An 18,516-nucleotide genomic window follows, 5' to 3' on the forward strand; every position below is an offset into this window, starting at 1 on the left:
GGAGACAGCCTGACACACTAAGTTACATATAGAGAGGGTACCAGCAACTTTCACAGCTTGGGATCTACTGGGCAGCCAATTTGCAATTCAGCTGACAATGCAGGATTTACATTAAGCTTGTGTAATTCTTCAATAATACTAGCATACAGGATAGTATTATAATAACTATCCTAGTCAAGATAAAAAGCATGCACAGTGACCACTGTCCATAGCCTCTGTAACCTTTTCAAAGAACTTTACTAGGTTCAGGAGACAGGACCCACCCTTCACAAAACCAAACCAGTAGAAGTCTAGATCAGTTAAGCTGCCTGTATCTGTATAAAATTCTGCATGTTCAGATATGACAGGTTGCTCAAGGACCAACATGTTGGATCAGACAGACTGAAAGAATAGGATTCTTATATGATCCACCACACACAGAAATATTATGTCAAGAAACCTGCTGATTATTCTATAGGCAGAGGTCTGTGAAATACCAGTGTCACTTGTTTTCTTCTTTAAAGTCTCTGTAGATAGAACACAAAGAGTAATGTAAGTGAAGGAAGGTTATGAACTTCTCCAGATTTTGTATGCGAATGACACGTCATGTGAGTGACACGTCAATCAAAGGCTGCATGATCTACTTTAAAGGTATTGTTTATAGCTTAAGCAGCACAACTGGGGTATGTCAACCACTGACAATACTGTTTCATTTAACACTGGTTACCACCTTGTGTGAACTCATGGGCAGGACTATGAAAACTGTCAATGAATCCTGGCCATTATCTTTAACTACCAAGATTCTGGCTACAGGGAAGACAGTGTTCCTCCATTTATGTTTCAAAATATACATTTGTCCAACTTCCTGACCTACGAATCAAAGTAAGATCATTCTTCAGTTCTATGTTTTTGGATGAAGGAGGAGAGTTTTTTTAATGTTGGAGTGCTCACCCTTTTTAGATGCTCTGTCTTTTGTTCAGTCAAAGGGAAACCTTTCACTTTCCTAAGGCAACCCTTTTTATCTCCCTCATTCTTAAGTATAGCTGGAATCAGATTTCCACTACTAGCTCAGTGCTGTATGCTACCTCTTGAATGGAATTGTGTAACCTACCAGCACCGAGTATCATAACTTTTCTGTAGCAGAGCCTACAATGAAACAAGCTTTTCTTATCCTCTGCTTCTTTACTGTGCAATAGGACAAGCCAGTTCATAAGCACATATCTCTTCATTCAGAATTCTATGCCCCACAACTTGTTTTCAGTTATATCCGAATAGTTTTACCAGCGTCACACAGCCATATAAACAATTTTGTGACACTGCTCACCCCCGCCAACTATCCATGAACATGCTTTATACTACCCCTCTTACCTACAATATTAACACCTTCTGCCCTGTCCATTTCCTTCCCTCACCTCCATTTCTTTGAATTTCTAAGCACCAATCACATTATCTACTTGACAAACTCACTAATACACCTCTTCAAATGCTCAATGATCAACATATATTAATGCAAAAATGTATTTGATACGGTAATAGCTGCCTTTATTTCATATAAATGCAGTCTAATTAGTAAATGAATGTGTAATTGTTGATGTATATTAATGTCTGTCCATGTATATTATTCGTTTGTAATATGTTGGAGATTCTTTCCCAGGAACTCTGCTGACAAACTTGGCAAACAAAACCAAATTAAAAAAGTAATAATAAAATATAAATAAAATGAATAAATAAATAAATAAATAAATAAAACATTGCAATTACATCCTTGCAGCTTTCCGTAAAGTAACTTCATAACCCCCAGTTAGGATCAGCAACAAAACTATAATACATACTTGGCAGCAACTGTGTGACATAGTACTTAAGAAGAACATTTAAAATAAATATGAACATTCATTAATAATGAGTCATCAAATGACTTACCTTATTAAGGCACAATACTGGGGGTAAGAAATGCATCTGTACTGGAACCACTGCTCAGAATCCAACTTCTGCTCATCCTGCTTTAATTGTGTTGTTGAAAACAGGCCAAAAGATGAAAATCTTCTTACAGATATTTGCTGAAATCTGTCATTGTCCAATCGCTTTTGTTTAAGAGCCTATAAAATTTAAACAAAGTCATATCACAGCTCATTTCTAGCAGTAATTGTAAGTGCCTAATTATACAGAATATAACAAACTGAAAAAAAATTGCCTACATAATTATTGCCTGCGAGAATCAGTGTTTCTTGCATCTGCAGCATAATAGTATAATAACAGATAAATAAATAGAAGGGTGCAGAAAACAAATCAAGTCTATTAAATCATGTCTCCAAAGTCATCAAACCTCTACTCCAATTTGCCAACTTCTTATCTGTAGTGGACTTACAAGTCACAACTGTAGTTTTAGGATTGTAGGAAAACGCATCAACGTTTTTCTACAAAGTCATGCTTCGGCTTCTAAAATGATTTTAGTCTCTAGAAAAAATATATATATTTGAAAGAAGCAGCTTATTACATTTAATTCAGGCACCATGTGAAAAAATGCCACTACTACTTATTCATACAAATATGGAGGACAGCATTGGTAATAACAAAAAGAGTATTTTCAGCTGTGTGACCTATAAGGTAAGGTGTTCAAAGCAGTGGGGGGACCAGTACTACTGTATGATACAGAAACCAGGGCAATGAAGGCAAACCAATGAAGGGAAGCTAGACATGATGGAGTAGAAGTGCCTGAGATGGGTAGTGGGATGCACACTGTGACACAGACAAAGAAAACAGGACATAAAACAGAAGCCCAAGTAGCTGCAATTGCAGAGAAGGTGGAAAAGAACAGATTATCGTGCTGCAGGTACTTACAAGAAAAACACAAGACAGTCTGGTAAAGAAGATTTCAGACAAACAAGAAGAAAGCAAGATGAAATGAGGGCATCCAGGAAATGTTGAATGGATTGTCTGAGAGAAGACCCATGACAATCCAGTGTGACTGTCAAAGTAGGTGGGAGAGTGGCACTGAATCAAGAGAGATTGAGACAGTTGATACTACACCCAGACCCCATGTAGAAAATGGGGAAAAAGGGGGTTGATGATACTGATGAGCTGTTAAAACACATTTTGTTTATAACTATGAGAAGAAACAAAATGTATGTACTTACCATAACAACAGATCTACAGGAGCAAGTCTACTTTATGTAACATCAGGACTAATGGACTACTAGACAGATACAGCTTTGTCAGGCTGCTAAGCACCCCCCCCCCCCTTATCCCATATTCCATTATGGTGTCAAGCCTCCATTTGAATCACACTGAAGATATGAAATGTTTCTAAGGCTTAAAGTAAAGAGAGAGAAAGGAGAGTTCTGAGACCAGCTGCCCAAGGCAGAAGGAAAGTGACTGGATAGGTTACTCAAAATGAACCTACTCTTAAACGCCTATCGCTATAGAAAGTGCCAAGTTTTCCTACCTAATAAGACAAGGTCCATCCTCTGTAAAAAATTCCTACCTACAGTAACATTTCTTTATTTAGAAGTTAACTACAACAGTTCTACATGCACTGTTTACAAATGTTTGGGTCATCTGTACATCACCATTTGGCAAGACCCATGCTACATTATATATGAGTGTACGTACATATGAATGTAAAGCACCACTACTATTTCTTTAATAAGTGCTGGAAGATCTTTTACAGGTTACCTCAGCTACCATCAGTTCAAGCAGAAAAGACTGTGGTTTAATGCCTCAACTATGGGACATCACATTCAAAAGTGTACCCCCCCCCCTTAACACTACATTGCTTTGGTACTAGAAAATTTATTTAAAGTACCTGATCTCTTCAGATCTTTTGCAATAAAAACTGAGCTTGCATTCTAAAAAGCAACTGATAACACTAGCCTAAATTGATAGACACCTATATACATTTATTATAGCACAGATACAACAGAACAGCAAAGATCCAAGAGTATGGTGATATGGCTATCATGTCAGACTGAGTGTGGAAGAAACGTGTTTGTCTAATTGTCTGTTTAATTTAATGTAGCCACAGTAGCATGAACCAGCCATGAGAACAGAACGCTCCCTATTAAACCAGAGTTGTAAAAAAGACAAGGCCTCCGATATTGAGGGGCAAAAAATTTAACATATTTGATACTTTGCAGCATGTACTAGAAGACTGCCATTACTGAATACAAAACAAAAATGAATGAAAGGAAATAAAATCCTGCACATAAGGTACTTTAACTAAAAAGAATAATGGATTACTCGTGCAAATACAAGGTTCATAGGTTCATACTAGGCTATCTGCCCAAGGGCATTTATAAGCCTAGCCCATAGTTATGTGGCTTTCGCCACCCATTTAGTTTGAAGAAAACTATGCCTATTATTTTGCTGTGCCTCTGTCAAGCAGTGACACTGAAGTAATCCCTGGGGTATATCTGCGATCTCCCATCCATTGGTCAAGATTCCTCTTGAACAAGGCCAGCGAGGTGCTCTGCCTCACATGTACCGGGATTTTGTTCCACAGCATAGGGAGTCTCTGGGTGATGAATCTGTCCCTCCAGCATGTTCTATTAATAACCGTGTCAAGGTTTAAGTCTCCCGCCCTTGTGCGGTATAGGCCTATGAGGCAGACAACCTAAATTATAGAGTAAGAATGACTATTAGCATGGCTACACCTGGAAAACAGCTCTATTCCATCAGATGGTGGGTTGGGTATTTAATCAGCATAAATTGACAACTGGAAATTTGTTCATGTGTTACTAATACAGAGAAATGTTCATGGGGATAGAGAAGGAAGGAGACATGAATGATGTCACTGGCTATTATACATCCTTGTGCACACCAGAAACAAGGAATCATTCTTCCCAGGCCTGCTTCTGCAGGACATTTAGCTAAAAATCTTGGAGATTCTTCCACTACCACATGTTAAATGTTCTGTTGGTCAGTATGAATCCCAAATAACGGGCTGGACAAGTTTATTATGTGAACAGTGTGATCTTGTGGATCTAGAAGCCCTTGAGAAGATAGTATGATAGTGGAAACACAGTTCTAAATAAAATATAACAGTAAAATATAAAAGAAAAAAAAAGTAATGAATAGCACAATAATGAATCTGTGCTTCCACTTACATAAGAACACATTATCCCCATCTGAGAAGATAAAATGGTAGCACAGAAGAAATACAGCCCACAAGCACTTCACTTGACAATAAAAGTGTTTAAAATAGTGCTACTCCTGATTCTTGTGTGGTTATATCATAAGGCTAGCTTCACAGTGCATGAATGACACTTAAAATTTTCACACCACTGTAACACAGAGAAACAACCTCTTTTGATGCAGAACAGCAATTAAGGAGAAAGACTAATTGCAAGTGTGTATAGGCAATCATACATACTGGAAAAAAGGGGCAGGTATCTAATGAGCAAACCACTTAAATGTTCTTGATTTTCCATCATATTTTGGTCCCATCCCTCATAAGATTCTTGACTTTCTGGTAAATCACAGAGAATTACAGAACATTAGCAAAGCCAGACTTTAGGTTCATACTTCTTACTCTTCATAAAATGCATATTGATGCACAGTCTGTTAAACCATTACCTTTCAAAATGAATTAGAATAATATTTATACATTGTCCCATATTTTGGGCCACTGTCTCCCCATTATTTTTTAACTTTGTCCAGAATTCTTGAATAAAGAAATTTAAAGCTATGCTAATAAGGAGTCTTTTAAACTGACGATTCATCATAACTAGATATGATTTTGTTAAGGCTAAAAGTCAAATCAAATTTTCTTCAAAGTGAGTTCTGCTACTGATGGTACTCCTGGTAGGCATGAACAACATCATGCTAGGCAATAAAACTAGCAGACGTGACACATTTTGCAGAAATATTAGCATTATACACAAAGTGTAGGTTTCAGACTGTAGTTTGTCTAATTTATTGCTTTCAGTACTGTGTTGAGCAGCATACACTTAACTGTTGTTTCATGTTAGACTGCTTCACTAACAGAAAAACTAATAGAAAAATAAGTCTGTTGTGTTTTTTTTTTTAAAATAAAAATAAACACTGATGAACTGTTGCATGAAGGCACATCAGACATGTGCAGCTAGTTATGTTATATGCTGGTCCAAACCATTTATACTTCTTTATGCAGAAAACTCATTCAAGTCCTTCCATAATAATACAATTATGGATTATTGCATTCAGGAATACCACACACTTGCAGCCAGTTATTACATACTGGTCCATATAATTTCTACATATTTATGCAGAAACCTCATCCAAGCCCATCCTTAATAAATACCACACTTATATGTGCTTTATCTCAGGTAAAGAGTATATCCAAGACCAGAAAGGAAACAGAGAGAAAAATGTAACATTTTACTTCTTATACATGTATCATGTGTGGGTATCACTATGACCATAAAACAATAAGAGAAACTATGTAACAACCATACAAGACAAGTACTATTGTTGCCAAGTTCACTATTCCTCTTGCTGCTCTAAAACTGTACTAGCCTGCAACAACTGAAAATCCAATCAAATGTCCTGCGTGATTCTATTACCTGTCGTAGCAATTTCCATCTAGCGTGCGCAACACCATTGTACTCTTCGGCTTTTTCAACAGTATTGCTTTGGCACTTGTCATTCTCCACAGGAGTCGATATCTCGGAGTCCGTAGATTCTTGTTTATCCTCCATACCAACTTTTGATTTGGTCTGCTTCCACCTTCAAGTTTTGCCCTCTGGTTCGAAACAAATGAAAACCTCAGCTCAAGCAAGTACTATGACTTTAATTGCACAGCAGCCTAAAAGCATTGCCTCACTACCATCAGAGGGTACCGCCGGTACTACTGCACTTCCGTACACTTCTTTTAATTGTATGCTGAATATGTAGTCAAAAGAAAACACAACAGAGATGCTCGATAGGAAACAAGATACTTCAGAAGTCGACAGAGATTATTCTGTGATACATTAGTTTTCCCTTGCACGTCTGTCTTTCATTTATTGTATAGCGTAAAATTCGCGTGCTGTTGAGTAGAATTGTGTGTGTCAGGGAAATTCGTAGTTTAATTATACTTGGCAAAATAACATTTAATGCATGTAAGACATTTTAACATGCATAACTGAAGTGTCATTTATAGATATACAACTACTGTGTGAAAGGGGATACTGGTTAGATTTAGCTGCTGGCACCACACAAAAGTGTTGCAGCAAAACAGTTTGGAAGTCGGCAAAGTGTCACCTGTAATTGCACCCTGCATTCCGTTTTTTTGCAAACTTATTTTGAGTGAAATTTTTCTTTCATCTCTTGCTACGCATTTAAGGTACTCAAGACTGTTTTACTGTGTCACTTGCTTGTAGACAGCTAGCAGCCGCTCAGCGCCTTACTTTTTTAGCATTACCATTTAAAACTTCACTTATGTATAGAAGAAAAGAGTGTGCGGCGGTAGCATTTGTAATAAAATCGATATACGTGCTGTTATGGCAAATGGACTTTTTATTCGTCCAGTTCTGAGGATAATGTATAATTCTTGGAAGGTTTTGCAAATAACTGAAGACAGTATTTGGGGCATACAAACATATGCTTTCAGTAGAGAATGTCACAATACGGCTACACGTCTTAAAACTATTTGGCCAATGGAAAGAAAAGGACTTGGGAAAAGATTTTTCAGCCAGGTAAGACTTGCACGTTTTGTATTGTTTTAATGCTTTTCGCGAGAGTCTTTCAAGTGTGTAACAGAAAGTTCAGCTTTGCACTCAGAATCTCATATTTTGCTGCCAACATTATCAGATGTTTAGAAATAGGGTTGCCACCTTTTCAAATGCCCAAAGTGGGAAATTTTTTGTAGAAACGTGAAATTTTACAGGGCAAAACATACCCATGATCAGTGCAAAAGACTGCACTTTTTTGGCCAAATAAAAGCTTATTCTTGTAGCATTTGAGTTGTTTATGCTATTTCTTATAACATTTAGGTGTTTCGTATGTAAAATAACTGGTTTATAACTATTAAAGAAAACTTTGGAAATATTGTCGTCCTAAAATCTCAGGACAATTGCGATTTTTAAGTTTTTTTTGCAGGACATGACTGCCCAAAGAGTGACGGGTGGTAACCTTATTTAGAAATCGTATGCATTTCTCCAAGTTATGCAGTAAAATTGTAGACATTTTTGCTGTTGCAAGTACACTTCCCCACTCAGGTTTATTTAATCCAAGTAGTTTTGTGTGCTTTGGAGTGACTAAAAGATATATTTTTAAGAGATGTTCAAAATATTTATACCCCACTGAGTATCCGGAATGATTGTGTACGTCTTTATGTCCATTTATTTTTAATATGCAAGGTGTGTTAGCAATACTGTGTAACCCCAAGGTTAGTAAACCGTGACTCAGTTTTCACCCTGCATACTCTGGTTTAATTCCGGTTATCCTTTCTTACCTACTTTGTAGCCTGATTACCATCTCTTTTCAGGCGTGAACCAAGCTTTATCATAATTGATATAGCTGGAGGAAAGATTCAGACACCTTTAGTGTTTGAGAAGCTTTAATAAGTACTTAGAAACAATATTAGGCAATCAGTTTGGTGAGCCAAAAGCTACTTAGCAATATGCACCTTAGCCACACTTAACAATTCTTGCTATAATTTTCAAGCATTTAATAGTGCTCACCCCACAAATCAAGCTGGTTTGTACATAATAAACCTTGTGTAAATCTGTGTCCACCCATCTATTCATCAAGACTAACTTAAAGGTATTAAATGTACCATAAATATTGATGGGAAAACAGGCTACAAATCAGAATCAGATTGTAAAGATTGCGCTAACTTTACATACCTGGAGAGCTGATAGAATAACAGATTTACATAGCATTCATTTTTGTGAAGAATATGAAGTCATCATTTAGCAACTAAAACCTGCTAAGACTTGCCAAAAAAAAAAAAAAAAAACCACACAAGCCGCATCATAACTGATGTATCTTTAGGAAATATTTAGATAACTTTAATGTGTGGGAAGCTTTAATAAATGCTTTGTCTGAGCTGTAATGGTAACTTATTCCAAAAACTGGGTATATGCTGGCTTATGATCCTATTCCTGTATTCAGTCTTGTTTGTTTATTAGTATTAATGTAAGTCTCATTGCTTGAAAAGCAAGACACAGTTCACCTTGGAGCAACCAGTAGGCTAGTGAGTACAAAGAGGTGAGATGATCTGTTGAGGTGGATCAAGGTTTTAAGACCTTTCATTTTCTTGGTTAAAAATCTTTGGTGCCCTTCCAACTTAGCAGTTTGCTGGGATTTGTATAAACCATTGAGAGTATTGTATTTCATAGATATGATAGCTAAGAGTACAGAAGTAGGATGACTTCATTAGATCTTGAAGATATTCCCTTGTAAATTAACTGGTTTAAATAGAATAGTTTCCTGACTATGGTGGAAACGTGATGATCGAATAAGAGATTTTTGTCCATATAAGTATGCAGGTCTCATATGACTGTCTGACTGAATAACTGTATAATTTTTAACATATGAGGTTGGAGTAGCTTTTTTTCCTGAGCACTACTACACTGCAATTTTTTGCACTTAGATTGAGACTATTTTAGGTAGACCAGATATTTAACAGCAAATGTAATGTGAAAGAGCCAGGTTCCAAAGGATCACAAAAAATAGTAAAACTGAGTTTAATAGAACACAGGAGATTGAACACTGTCATCCTTATAAGACCAGGACTTCATCAGCTGTTGTGTTTCAGGTTTTTCCTGTAACTCTTCACTTTATTGAATACACTAGATATTTACATATTCTAGCCCTTGCTGGAGCTGTTTATTCTCATTGGATGAGCAAATCGTAGTATCCACCTTGCAATCATGAATAAACTTAGTCAGACACACTTCAGGGATGTTGGTTGGATGTCTGCAAAATAAATGCCTCACAGAGGTGGACCAAACAGTAATTCTGGTGGTACCACAGGAGTTCCAATTTTATGGCAATTTTAAGTTCAGGGATTGTACCAGCGACTTTCACAACTTTTGGAATCTGTTGGATAGCCAATAATGTAGGAATTTACAATTTTTATAATTTTTTAATAATACCAGCATGGAGGATAGTGTCAAAATCCTTGGTTAGGTTGATGTTAGCAGCATTCTATAAGTAATGATTTCATTGCCCGCAGTTATTTAAAATTCCATTTGTCTATGCACATAGTACCATCAAAAAAAAAAAAAAAAAGCAGCTGGGTGCAAAAGTCCCAGGATAAAAAAAAGTGCCCAGTCCTGGTGTGCGCACTGGTGCCGGGACCGGAAAATAGCAGTTTAGAATCCTTAAGACATAGAAACATTCCTTCAATGGAGTTAGATCAGGCTCAAGGGGAGGATGACCCCCCCCCCCATTGCAGTAGGAAGTATAGTCCACAAAAACTGATAGGACAAAAAAGAGCCATAAAGATGCTAGGGTGAACTATTGAGGATAAGGAAGACATTATGTATTGTTACTATTATGCAAGAAGCCAAGAATTTCCAGATAGAAGATTTTACAAACGTTTGAGAGAAATTGAAGGAAAGAAAAATACATGAGAAAAACTGTCAAAAGCTTCAAATAAAAATTTATATTCATTAGTATACCAAATCTATGAAAAGTATTACATTGACAAAGAACCTTTAGGCCACCTGGAAAAAGAAATGACAGAGGCAGAGGAAGTGTGAAAATATAAAGAACAAAACCCAGAGATTTTTGAAAGTTATAAAAAAAGAAATATGGGCTTGAGAAAGAAAGAGATGTGATATGGTACAATATTTATGCAAAGGAGAAAGCCAAATTAATCGGTACAAAAAGTAGCTCCAAAGATAATTGAAGAGAAATACAGGCAAAGTCACCCAGATATGGATAATTACACAATACACAAAAAAAAAAAAAAAAAAACAAAGGGGACAATAAAACAGAAGATTAGTAAAGTAAAAAAAAAAAACAAATAGAAACTGAAGTTATGAAATACTTGTGAAGTGAATGATTTAGTGTAGAAAGTTTAATACTGGTTATATCACAGCATGAGTAAATGATAGTCCCCAAATTAAGGAGAAACAGGTGGAGTGGGAGACACCTGAAGAAGAAATATAGACAAAGGGGAAAAAGAGATTTGACATGGCGCAATATTTATGCACGGGAGAAAGCAAAACTTATACAAAAAAGCAGCACCAAAGATATTTGAAGAGACATACAGGCAAATATATAAGAATAAGAAAACAAAATGAGCAACAAGTGACGCACGGTGTAGCTGAAGAGGATATGTCACATGAGGATGTTCTGGAACTATTTGTAGAATATCCACAGGAAACAGAGCAAAGAAATGTGCCCTCAGTTTAGAAGAAAATGATCTAAAGAAAGAGTTGCTTAATTTAATAGAGATGGATAGACGTATTAAGATCGATTTAAAGAACTAGATTACAGAAAATAAATAAGACCCAAAATGACCATAAGACCATACCAGAAGAATGTGGAGCCCCAGTCTGATGAAACAGATAGATGCAGTAATCGAAACTACTAACATAAGTTCATGTGATATAACAGAAGTAAATAACATATATTACTGTGTGGCAAAACTAATAAAGTCTTACCACAAAAATACAGCGTAACAAGGGAAAGAAAGCGAAGAAATAAAATGCCATAATGGAAGCAGATGGAGTTTATAGCCATTTAGAAGAAAAAGTCAGTCATGGCAATAGAACAAAGTGCAACAAATGAAAGTCATACGTAGCAAAGGATCATTTGTTGCTAAATAAAACCATAAAGGAAAATTGTAAAAAGAGGAAGAATGTGTGTGTGTCATGGATAAATCACAAAAAAGTATTGAATGTAAGTGTGAATGACCTAAGACATACCTCCTTGGACTACATGAAAAGAGATATGGAAGAGCTCTCTGATCACGTAGCCCAGGCTGGTATAACCCTGACCCTGAGTAGCATCCTGCCCTCACCAAGAATGATACCATGGTATAACGAAACAATTATCAATTTCAACAATTGGCTAAGTTTCTGGTGTCATTCAAAGGGGATCCAGTGTCTGTCAGCCTGGGATGACATGCTCAACAAGCCGTGTTGCTTAGCAAGAGATGGCTTACACCTGTCACCCTTAGGCTTTCGAATACTGGCCAAGGCTTTTGCCGCCCCCATAGTGCCTTTTTTTAGGCAAGGCTCAAAAGACAAACCCACCACTGTAAATAGCACAAGTAACCAAAAACTGAGGAAAATGCTACTCAACGCCGGAAGTCTAAACCTCAAAATGCATGCACTCGAGGCACTCCTCCGTATGGAGGACATCGATATCTGTGCAGTAACAGAAACCTGGTTTAAGGCTCCAGAGAGCACCCCAGCACTACCAGGCTACAACTCGTACCATACTTTTTGGCCACAGAACCTGGACCGAAACACAAAAGGCCGGGATGTATCCATATTCATCAAAGATACCCACACCTCCAGGTTAGTGGCGCAGCACGATGCCTCCGAGATCATCCTTGTGCAACTAACAATTGGCAAAACTGAAATTCAAATTGTAGCTTGCTACAGATCACCCACCATGACCCCCATTTCGCGTTTCTGGAGACACTGGAAAATATGAAGGTTCTACCAAATGCCCTAATATTGGGTGATTTCAATTACCCAAACATTAACTGGGAGAAATACTCAAGTACTAAGTCCCTTGCCCAACACTTCCTAGAATTTATAAACTGGAATGCCCTAGATCAACTGGTCAGCATCCCCACCAGAGGTGACAACATATTGGACCTAGTCATCACCAACATGGGCGACCGGTGTTCCACACCAGAGGTCAGCCCCTCGCTGGTTAGATCAGACCATAGACTAATCACTCTGGATATCCACATTCCGCCCGCCACTCCCAGTAAAGGAAACCACCGTGAAAAACTTTTCAAAAGCAAACGTCACATTACTTAAGACTGAGGTGGAAAGGTTCACAGCCCCCATGCTAAAGGACAATGCTGTCCAAGCTGCTGAATCCCTTAAAAAAGCACTCTATCCCAAGCAAAACCAAGACTTAATCCTCCCAAGAAAAGAAAACCAGTCTGGTAGACCCCTGCCGTAAACAAGCTATACAATAGGAGGAGGAAACTAGTACAGAAAAGAGTAAAATCACAAGAAGGAAAGACATCCCTGATCAGTATCAGCAAGAAACTACGATCCCTCATAAAATCATCCAAGGCTAGCTTCAAAAGAAAAATTGCCAAGGACTCCAAAGATAACCACAGAGCATTCTGTAGCTATGTCAAGAACGTAAGTGGAAACTCTCAGATCTGCTCTGAGTTAGTGCAGAATGGCACAAAATACACTGAACCGACTGATATTGCCAACATTCTGGCAGGCAGGTTTAGTGCAAATGTCACCCCCCCTTTCACCCCCTAAAGGGCCCATGACCATACCAGAAGAATGTAGAGCCCCGGGAAAAACTGACACACAGGTTAAAACAGTCCTATCCAAAGCCAAAAACACAGCTTCAATGGGACCGGACGGTGTCCCAGGCTGTGTTTGACACGAGCTCCAAAATGAATTAACCCTTCACCTAAACACACTATTCAAACTCAGCCTTTCTACAGGCTACATACCCATAGAGTGTCGGACAGCAACAGTTATCCCACACCACAAAGGTCCCTGAGAACTATCGCCCTATAAGCATGACTAGCCTGGTCTAAAAGGCTATGGAGTGCATCATCATGGAACTCATTAACAGAGACATTGGGAACCTCCAAACATTGGACCATACCCAGTTTGGCTTTAAGGGCAGATCATGCCTCCTAAACCTAGTGGACTTCTTTGAGACCGTTACCAAGGCTTTAGACGAGGGAAAGGAGGTCCACACAGCCTACCTAGACCTCGCAAAGGCTTTCGCCACCATTCCCCAGTCTGGTATTATAGACAAGCTCACCAGCCTGAACATAAACCCCCTACGTCACGAGATGGGTTGCCAACTGGCTCACGGATAGAACCCACACGGTGAGAGTTGCAGGCGCTAAGTCCAACTCTAAACCAGTTACAAGTGGCATCCTCCAGGGCTCAGTCGTGGGACCCTTCCTGTTCGGTATATACTTCTCAGAGGTACAGGCAAGCACAGGAGGAGTATGGCTGACCAAGTTCGCAGATGGCTGCAAACTGGGGGCTAAAATTGACTCTCAGGCTGATACAGACAGCCTCCAGAAGGGTCTCACTGAGACAGATACCTGGTGTCAAAATTATGGCCTCAAGCTAAATGCCAAAAAGTGCATAGTCATCCCCTTTGGAAAAAACAAAGTACCCACGAACTATCACATACGTGGTAGTCCCCTAAATACAGAAAATGTAATGAGGAATCTGGGGACCCAAGTAGATAGTAATGTCTCCTTTGATAATCATATTGCCAAGGTGGTTAGAAAATCCTTCTATGTGACCCACCTAATCACAAAAGGGTTCTCATCTAGAACAAAAGAGGTTATTGTGCCCCTCTACTCATCACTCAGCAGACCCATCATAGAGTACAACGCCCCATTTGGGATGTACCTTACAAGACACCTGCAACAGCTGGAAAGACCACAGAAGTACCTCACCAAGAGGATTACTAGCCTCAAACAGATGCCCTATGCAGCCCGACTGAAGAAACTCCAGCTGTACTCATTTGCATACTGCTTACTCAGAGGTGATCTCTGACTGACATACAAGGCCATGTCCAACCCTGAATTGATGGACATGCTCCACCTATAAAAAAAAAAAAAAAACAAATCCCCGAGAGCCACACGCTCTAGAGATCTAAACGTCACCACAACTATAAATAGGACATGCCGGGACATGCCGGAGGGATAGATTGCTTTTGAACAGGATTCCAGTCTACATTAGGCAGAGCCCCTCACTAATACTCTTCAAGAGAAACCTTGATGAGTGGATGGGAAACAGAAAATTTACTCCAGGGATCACTGCAGTGGCTGTGCTGGACAGAGGCACAGAAAACTAGTCTAAGGGGGCGGCGAAAGCCAACACATTCTGGCTAGGTGTGTATATGTCCTCGGGCAGATAGCCTAGTACTTAACCTATTAACCTGTTTTACAGTATCCCCATTCATGGATAAAGGATTACATTATGGTGACCGTGAAATAGTGCCAGGCACTTTTGCAGTTAAGTTATGACAAAGGGCAAATTATTATCACAGGGATAAAAATTCAAAGGGAGATATTCTAGGACGATTCTTTGTCACTTGCTGTTTTGTCTTGCCCTTAATTCGTTAAGCTGTTTACTTAACAGATTAGGTATTGGTTACAGTTTGGCTGCAAGAAAACCTTGCTTAATGACTTCTCGTCTACTTTTTGTGGATGACTTGAAATTGTATAGCTCAGTAGATGAGGAGTTGGAAGCACAACTGCAAGTGGTTAAAACTTTCTCAGATGATGTGATAATGGTCTTGATAAGTGTGCAAAAGCAACATTTAAAGCAGGAAAGTTGCAGTACCAAGAAAATAACGATCTGGGACAGGAATGTGATATAAAGGAACTTGATCAGGAAGTAGTGTATAAATATTTGGGAATTGATGAAGGATCAGCAATAAAACATGAACAGATGCAAATAAAACTCAGTAAGGAATACTTCAGAAGACTAAAAGTAATATTGAAAACAGCTTTGACATCTTGGAATAAAGTTAAGCTGTAAACCAATTTGCACTTCTTGTTTTAACTTGCAGTTTTGATGTGATTGACTGGCCCCAAAAAGTATTGGATTAGTTGGACAGAAAAACGCTTCACTCTTATCAAATGATATATAAAAATCAGTGTATATGAAGATTATATATATCCACGCCATGAAGGTGGTATGGACCTTCTCAGAACTGATTACTTGTATAGATCCGCAATCGTGGCACTGCATACATATCTGCTGACCCCATCAGACTGAAGTATAGTGAAAGTTTTACAACATGAAGAGAGGAAGTCTAGGATGATCTCTCTGCTTAATTTAGCAGAAGCATTCAGGTGGCAGTTGGGAATGGAAATCAAACCAGAATTAGACAAAAAGTAGACAGCAACTGAATGTGCCAAAAAAAAAAAAAGGATCTGATGAGAAGGAAGGAAAGAAATGTGGAAAAGCCATAAGACAGCAGCAAGACTAGAGGTCTCCTGGAACAACCTCATGTTGATCAGAATTGAATGCAGGAATGTTTACAGAGAGGTGAATTGAAACCAAACGATGAAAGGTTAATAACGGCAGCCCAGGACAGTGGACTACATACACATTGGTTTACAAAGCCCATAGAACATGTATGAGAAACAGACAAATGTAGGGTTTGTAAAAAAGAATTGGAAACATTCCCACACCTTGATGCTGGGTGTGATATTATCATGGCAGAGGGCCTGTAGACTGATAGGCTGTGGCAAGATTGTTTAATTGGGAGCGTGCAAACATTATAATATAAAAGTACCTGAAAAGCATTGGAAACATAAGAGAATGATGAAGTGTATATCACATGGGATCACCTATTGCCAACAATTCAAAAAATAGATACGAGAAAACCAGATATTAGTCCATGAAAAAAGATTAACAGTAACATTGATCCTTGAAATTTCTACACCTAGCTATTACAGTGTCTCACATACAGAAAGACACAAAGTCATAAAATATCAAAGATTTGCAGGCAGAAATGAGAGCAATGTGAGAGAAAGAAACCCACACAGTTCCAAAAGTAGTAAGAGCAATAGGTCTCATAAAACATAATTTGCAGTCATATTTAGATGTGCTACCAATACAGGTAACTCCATTTGAATTGCAGGAGGATTAATTTCTGGGCACATTGCAGGTGCTGTGAAGAGCACTTTTGGCTGACATCAAAGATTGAAACAATACTAATTTCATGAACTTTAATCATAACCTGATTTTAAGAATGGAAATCTGTTCATGTCATGGTATTAGAAACCCAAAAGACTTGGAGAAATTAAAAAGGGAAATGCCATCAAATGGAATAATATATTACACACAACACCCTTATGCAAAAAGATCGCTATTAAATTGTAACTATTTAGTAAAAGAATATTTGGTTCAGTAGTGTCGTTTTAAAAACATAAAACTTTATCCTTAGGTTCATAGGTATATACTAGGTTAATGACAATGACCTCCAGGGAATTTGTCAGCCTAACCATGCAATCCATCCCACTTGTGTCCCTATGTACCATGGGCATTTATTAGGAGGGGGTATGTTATTTGTGAAGTTTGTAGAGGGTGTGTGTGTGTGTGCATGTGTGTGTTGGTGAGTACGTTAGTTTGGGCATTATTGTCTGCCTTTCTCTATCTGAGACCTGGGGGCCAGATCTTGGATGAATTTCTGATTTCCCATCCATTGGTCAAGGTTATACTTAAACAGAGTTAGGGAAGGACTCTGCTTCACGTGGATGGGGAGCATGTTCTAGAGCATGGGGATCCTCTGATGGCACATATCTGTCCATGTATTTTTTGTTTACTGAAAAGCATTAATAAAGCAATAACCGATGACGTGGTGTGGTATATTGAAGATTTACCCACGGTTGGTGTGGTTTAATCATGAGGGCGAAGCCCAAGTGATTAAACAAAGGCAACCGTGGGTAAACTTTCAATATACAGAGTACTTTTTCGAATAGTTTAGAATACTTTTTAGAAGAGTACTTTTTAGAATTTCTGTGTAGCCATTGATAGCAGTGGGGGGGGGGGGTGGTTTTACCTCATCACTGACATTCTGTCTTGCCTTATATAAGTGGTACATTTTGAGTTATCTCTGCTTAATATCTGAGCTTTGGCCGGCTAACATCTACCTGAAATCAGCTGGACATATAAGTGAATTTAAGTACACTTTTATCTGCTCTTTTGCATATAGTACTGTATTTAATTTATTTATTTGTGTTTTTCACTGAATATTAACTCAACTGAAGTTGTGGCTGTCTCTCTACAGTTAGTTCCCCACCCACCCTCCCTGTTTATTGTTTTGATGTTAATGTTGGTGGCTTTGAAACTGCCTGCCCCTCTTGTAGATTTGTATTTGGATACTCCTTCTTTGCCCATCTCACTTGCTCACTCAACTGAGTGCAGTGAGATCATATTCTGATTTCAGGCACTCCTACTGTGTTCAAAGAGAGCATTTGGGAAGGACAAACCCTGTAGCCTCTTAATCCTGCTCTGTTCCCACGCTAAAAAAATAAATAAAATGTATATATATATATTATTCAGCTGCTCTTACTGTAACTGTCTTATTTGCTGTTCTGCGTGCTGTTATCTGTTCAGTCGCTCTTACTCTGTACTTATTACTGCTTGTTAGTAGCCTTCTAATTTACTGCCTTCTGCACTTGTTTTTTAGTCATTTGTTAATTTAATTGCATTTATTTGAACTGTATTTGCCGTAGTGTTGCTACACACTCAGGTGTGCTGGCCTGCACTACTGAATTGTATTTACTGCTGTTTTAGCTGCTTTTTTGTAACAAAGAATAATTCTAAGCTTGTTTCCTGCCTTTCCTGTAACTAGTCAAGCCCAGATACAGACTTGCTGTATCCACGACAGTTGGTAAGCTTCTAAGCCCCCCAAGCCTTTCTG

At 38.4% G+C, this 18,516-nt stretch overlaps 2 protein-coding genes across 2 annotated transcripts in view; one reads left to right on the forward strand and one right to left on the reverse strand.

Annotated features, from left to right (window-relative positions):
• Positions 1–6,825, reverse strand: part of LOC122792244 (calmodulin-lysine N-methyltransferase-like) — a 772,110-nt gene extending 765,285 nt beyond the window's left edge. Inside the window, exons 1-2 of the mRNA XM_044059993.1 lie at positions 6,519–6,825; positions 1,900–2,075 (exon numbers count right to left, since the gene is read on the reverse strand). Coding sequence (XP_043915928.1) covers positions 1,900–2,075; positions 6,519–6,653 — 311 coding nt within the window. The 5' untranslated portion in view covers positions 6,654–6,825. The remainder of the gene's footprint in view (positions 1–1,899; positions 2,076–6,518) is intronic.
• A 139-nt stretch (positions 6,826–6,964) lies between these two features.
• LOC122804780 (prolyl endopeptidase-like) overlaps positions 6,965–18,516 on the forward strand; it is a 125,366-nt gene continuing 113,814 nt past the window's right edge. The window contains exon 1 of the mRNA XM_044075297.1: positions 6,965–7,631. Coding sequence (XP_043931232.1) covers positions 7,437–7,631 — 195 coding nt within the window. The 5' untranslated portion in view covers positions 6,965–7,436. The remainder of the gene's footprint in view (positions 7,632–18,516) is intronic.

Source organism: Protopterus annectens, chromosome 1.part0 (genome assembly GCF_019279795.1).
Source record: "Protopterus annectens isolate FY-2018-M chromosome 1.part0, PAN1.0, whole genome shotgun sequence".
Taxonomy (NCBI): Eukaryota; Metazoa; Chordata; order Ceratodontiformes; family Protopteridae; genus Protopterus; species Protopterus annectens.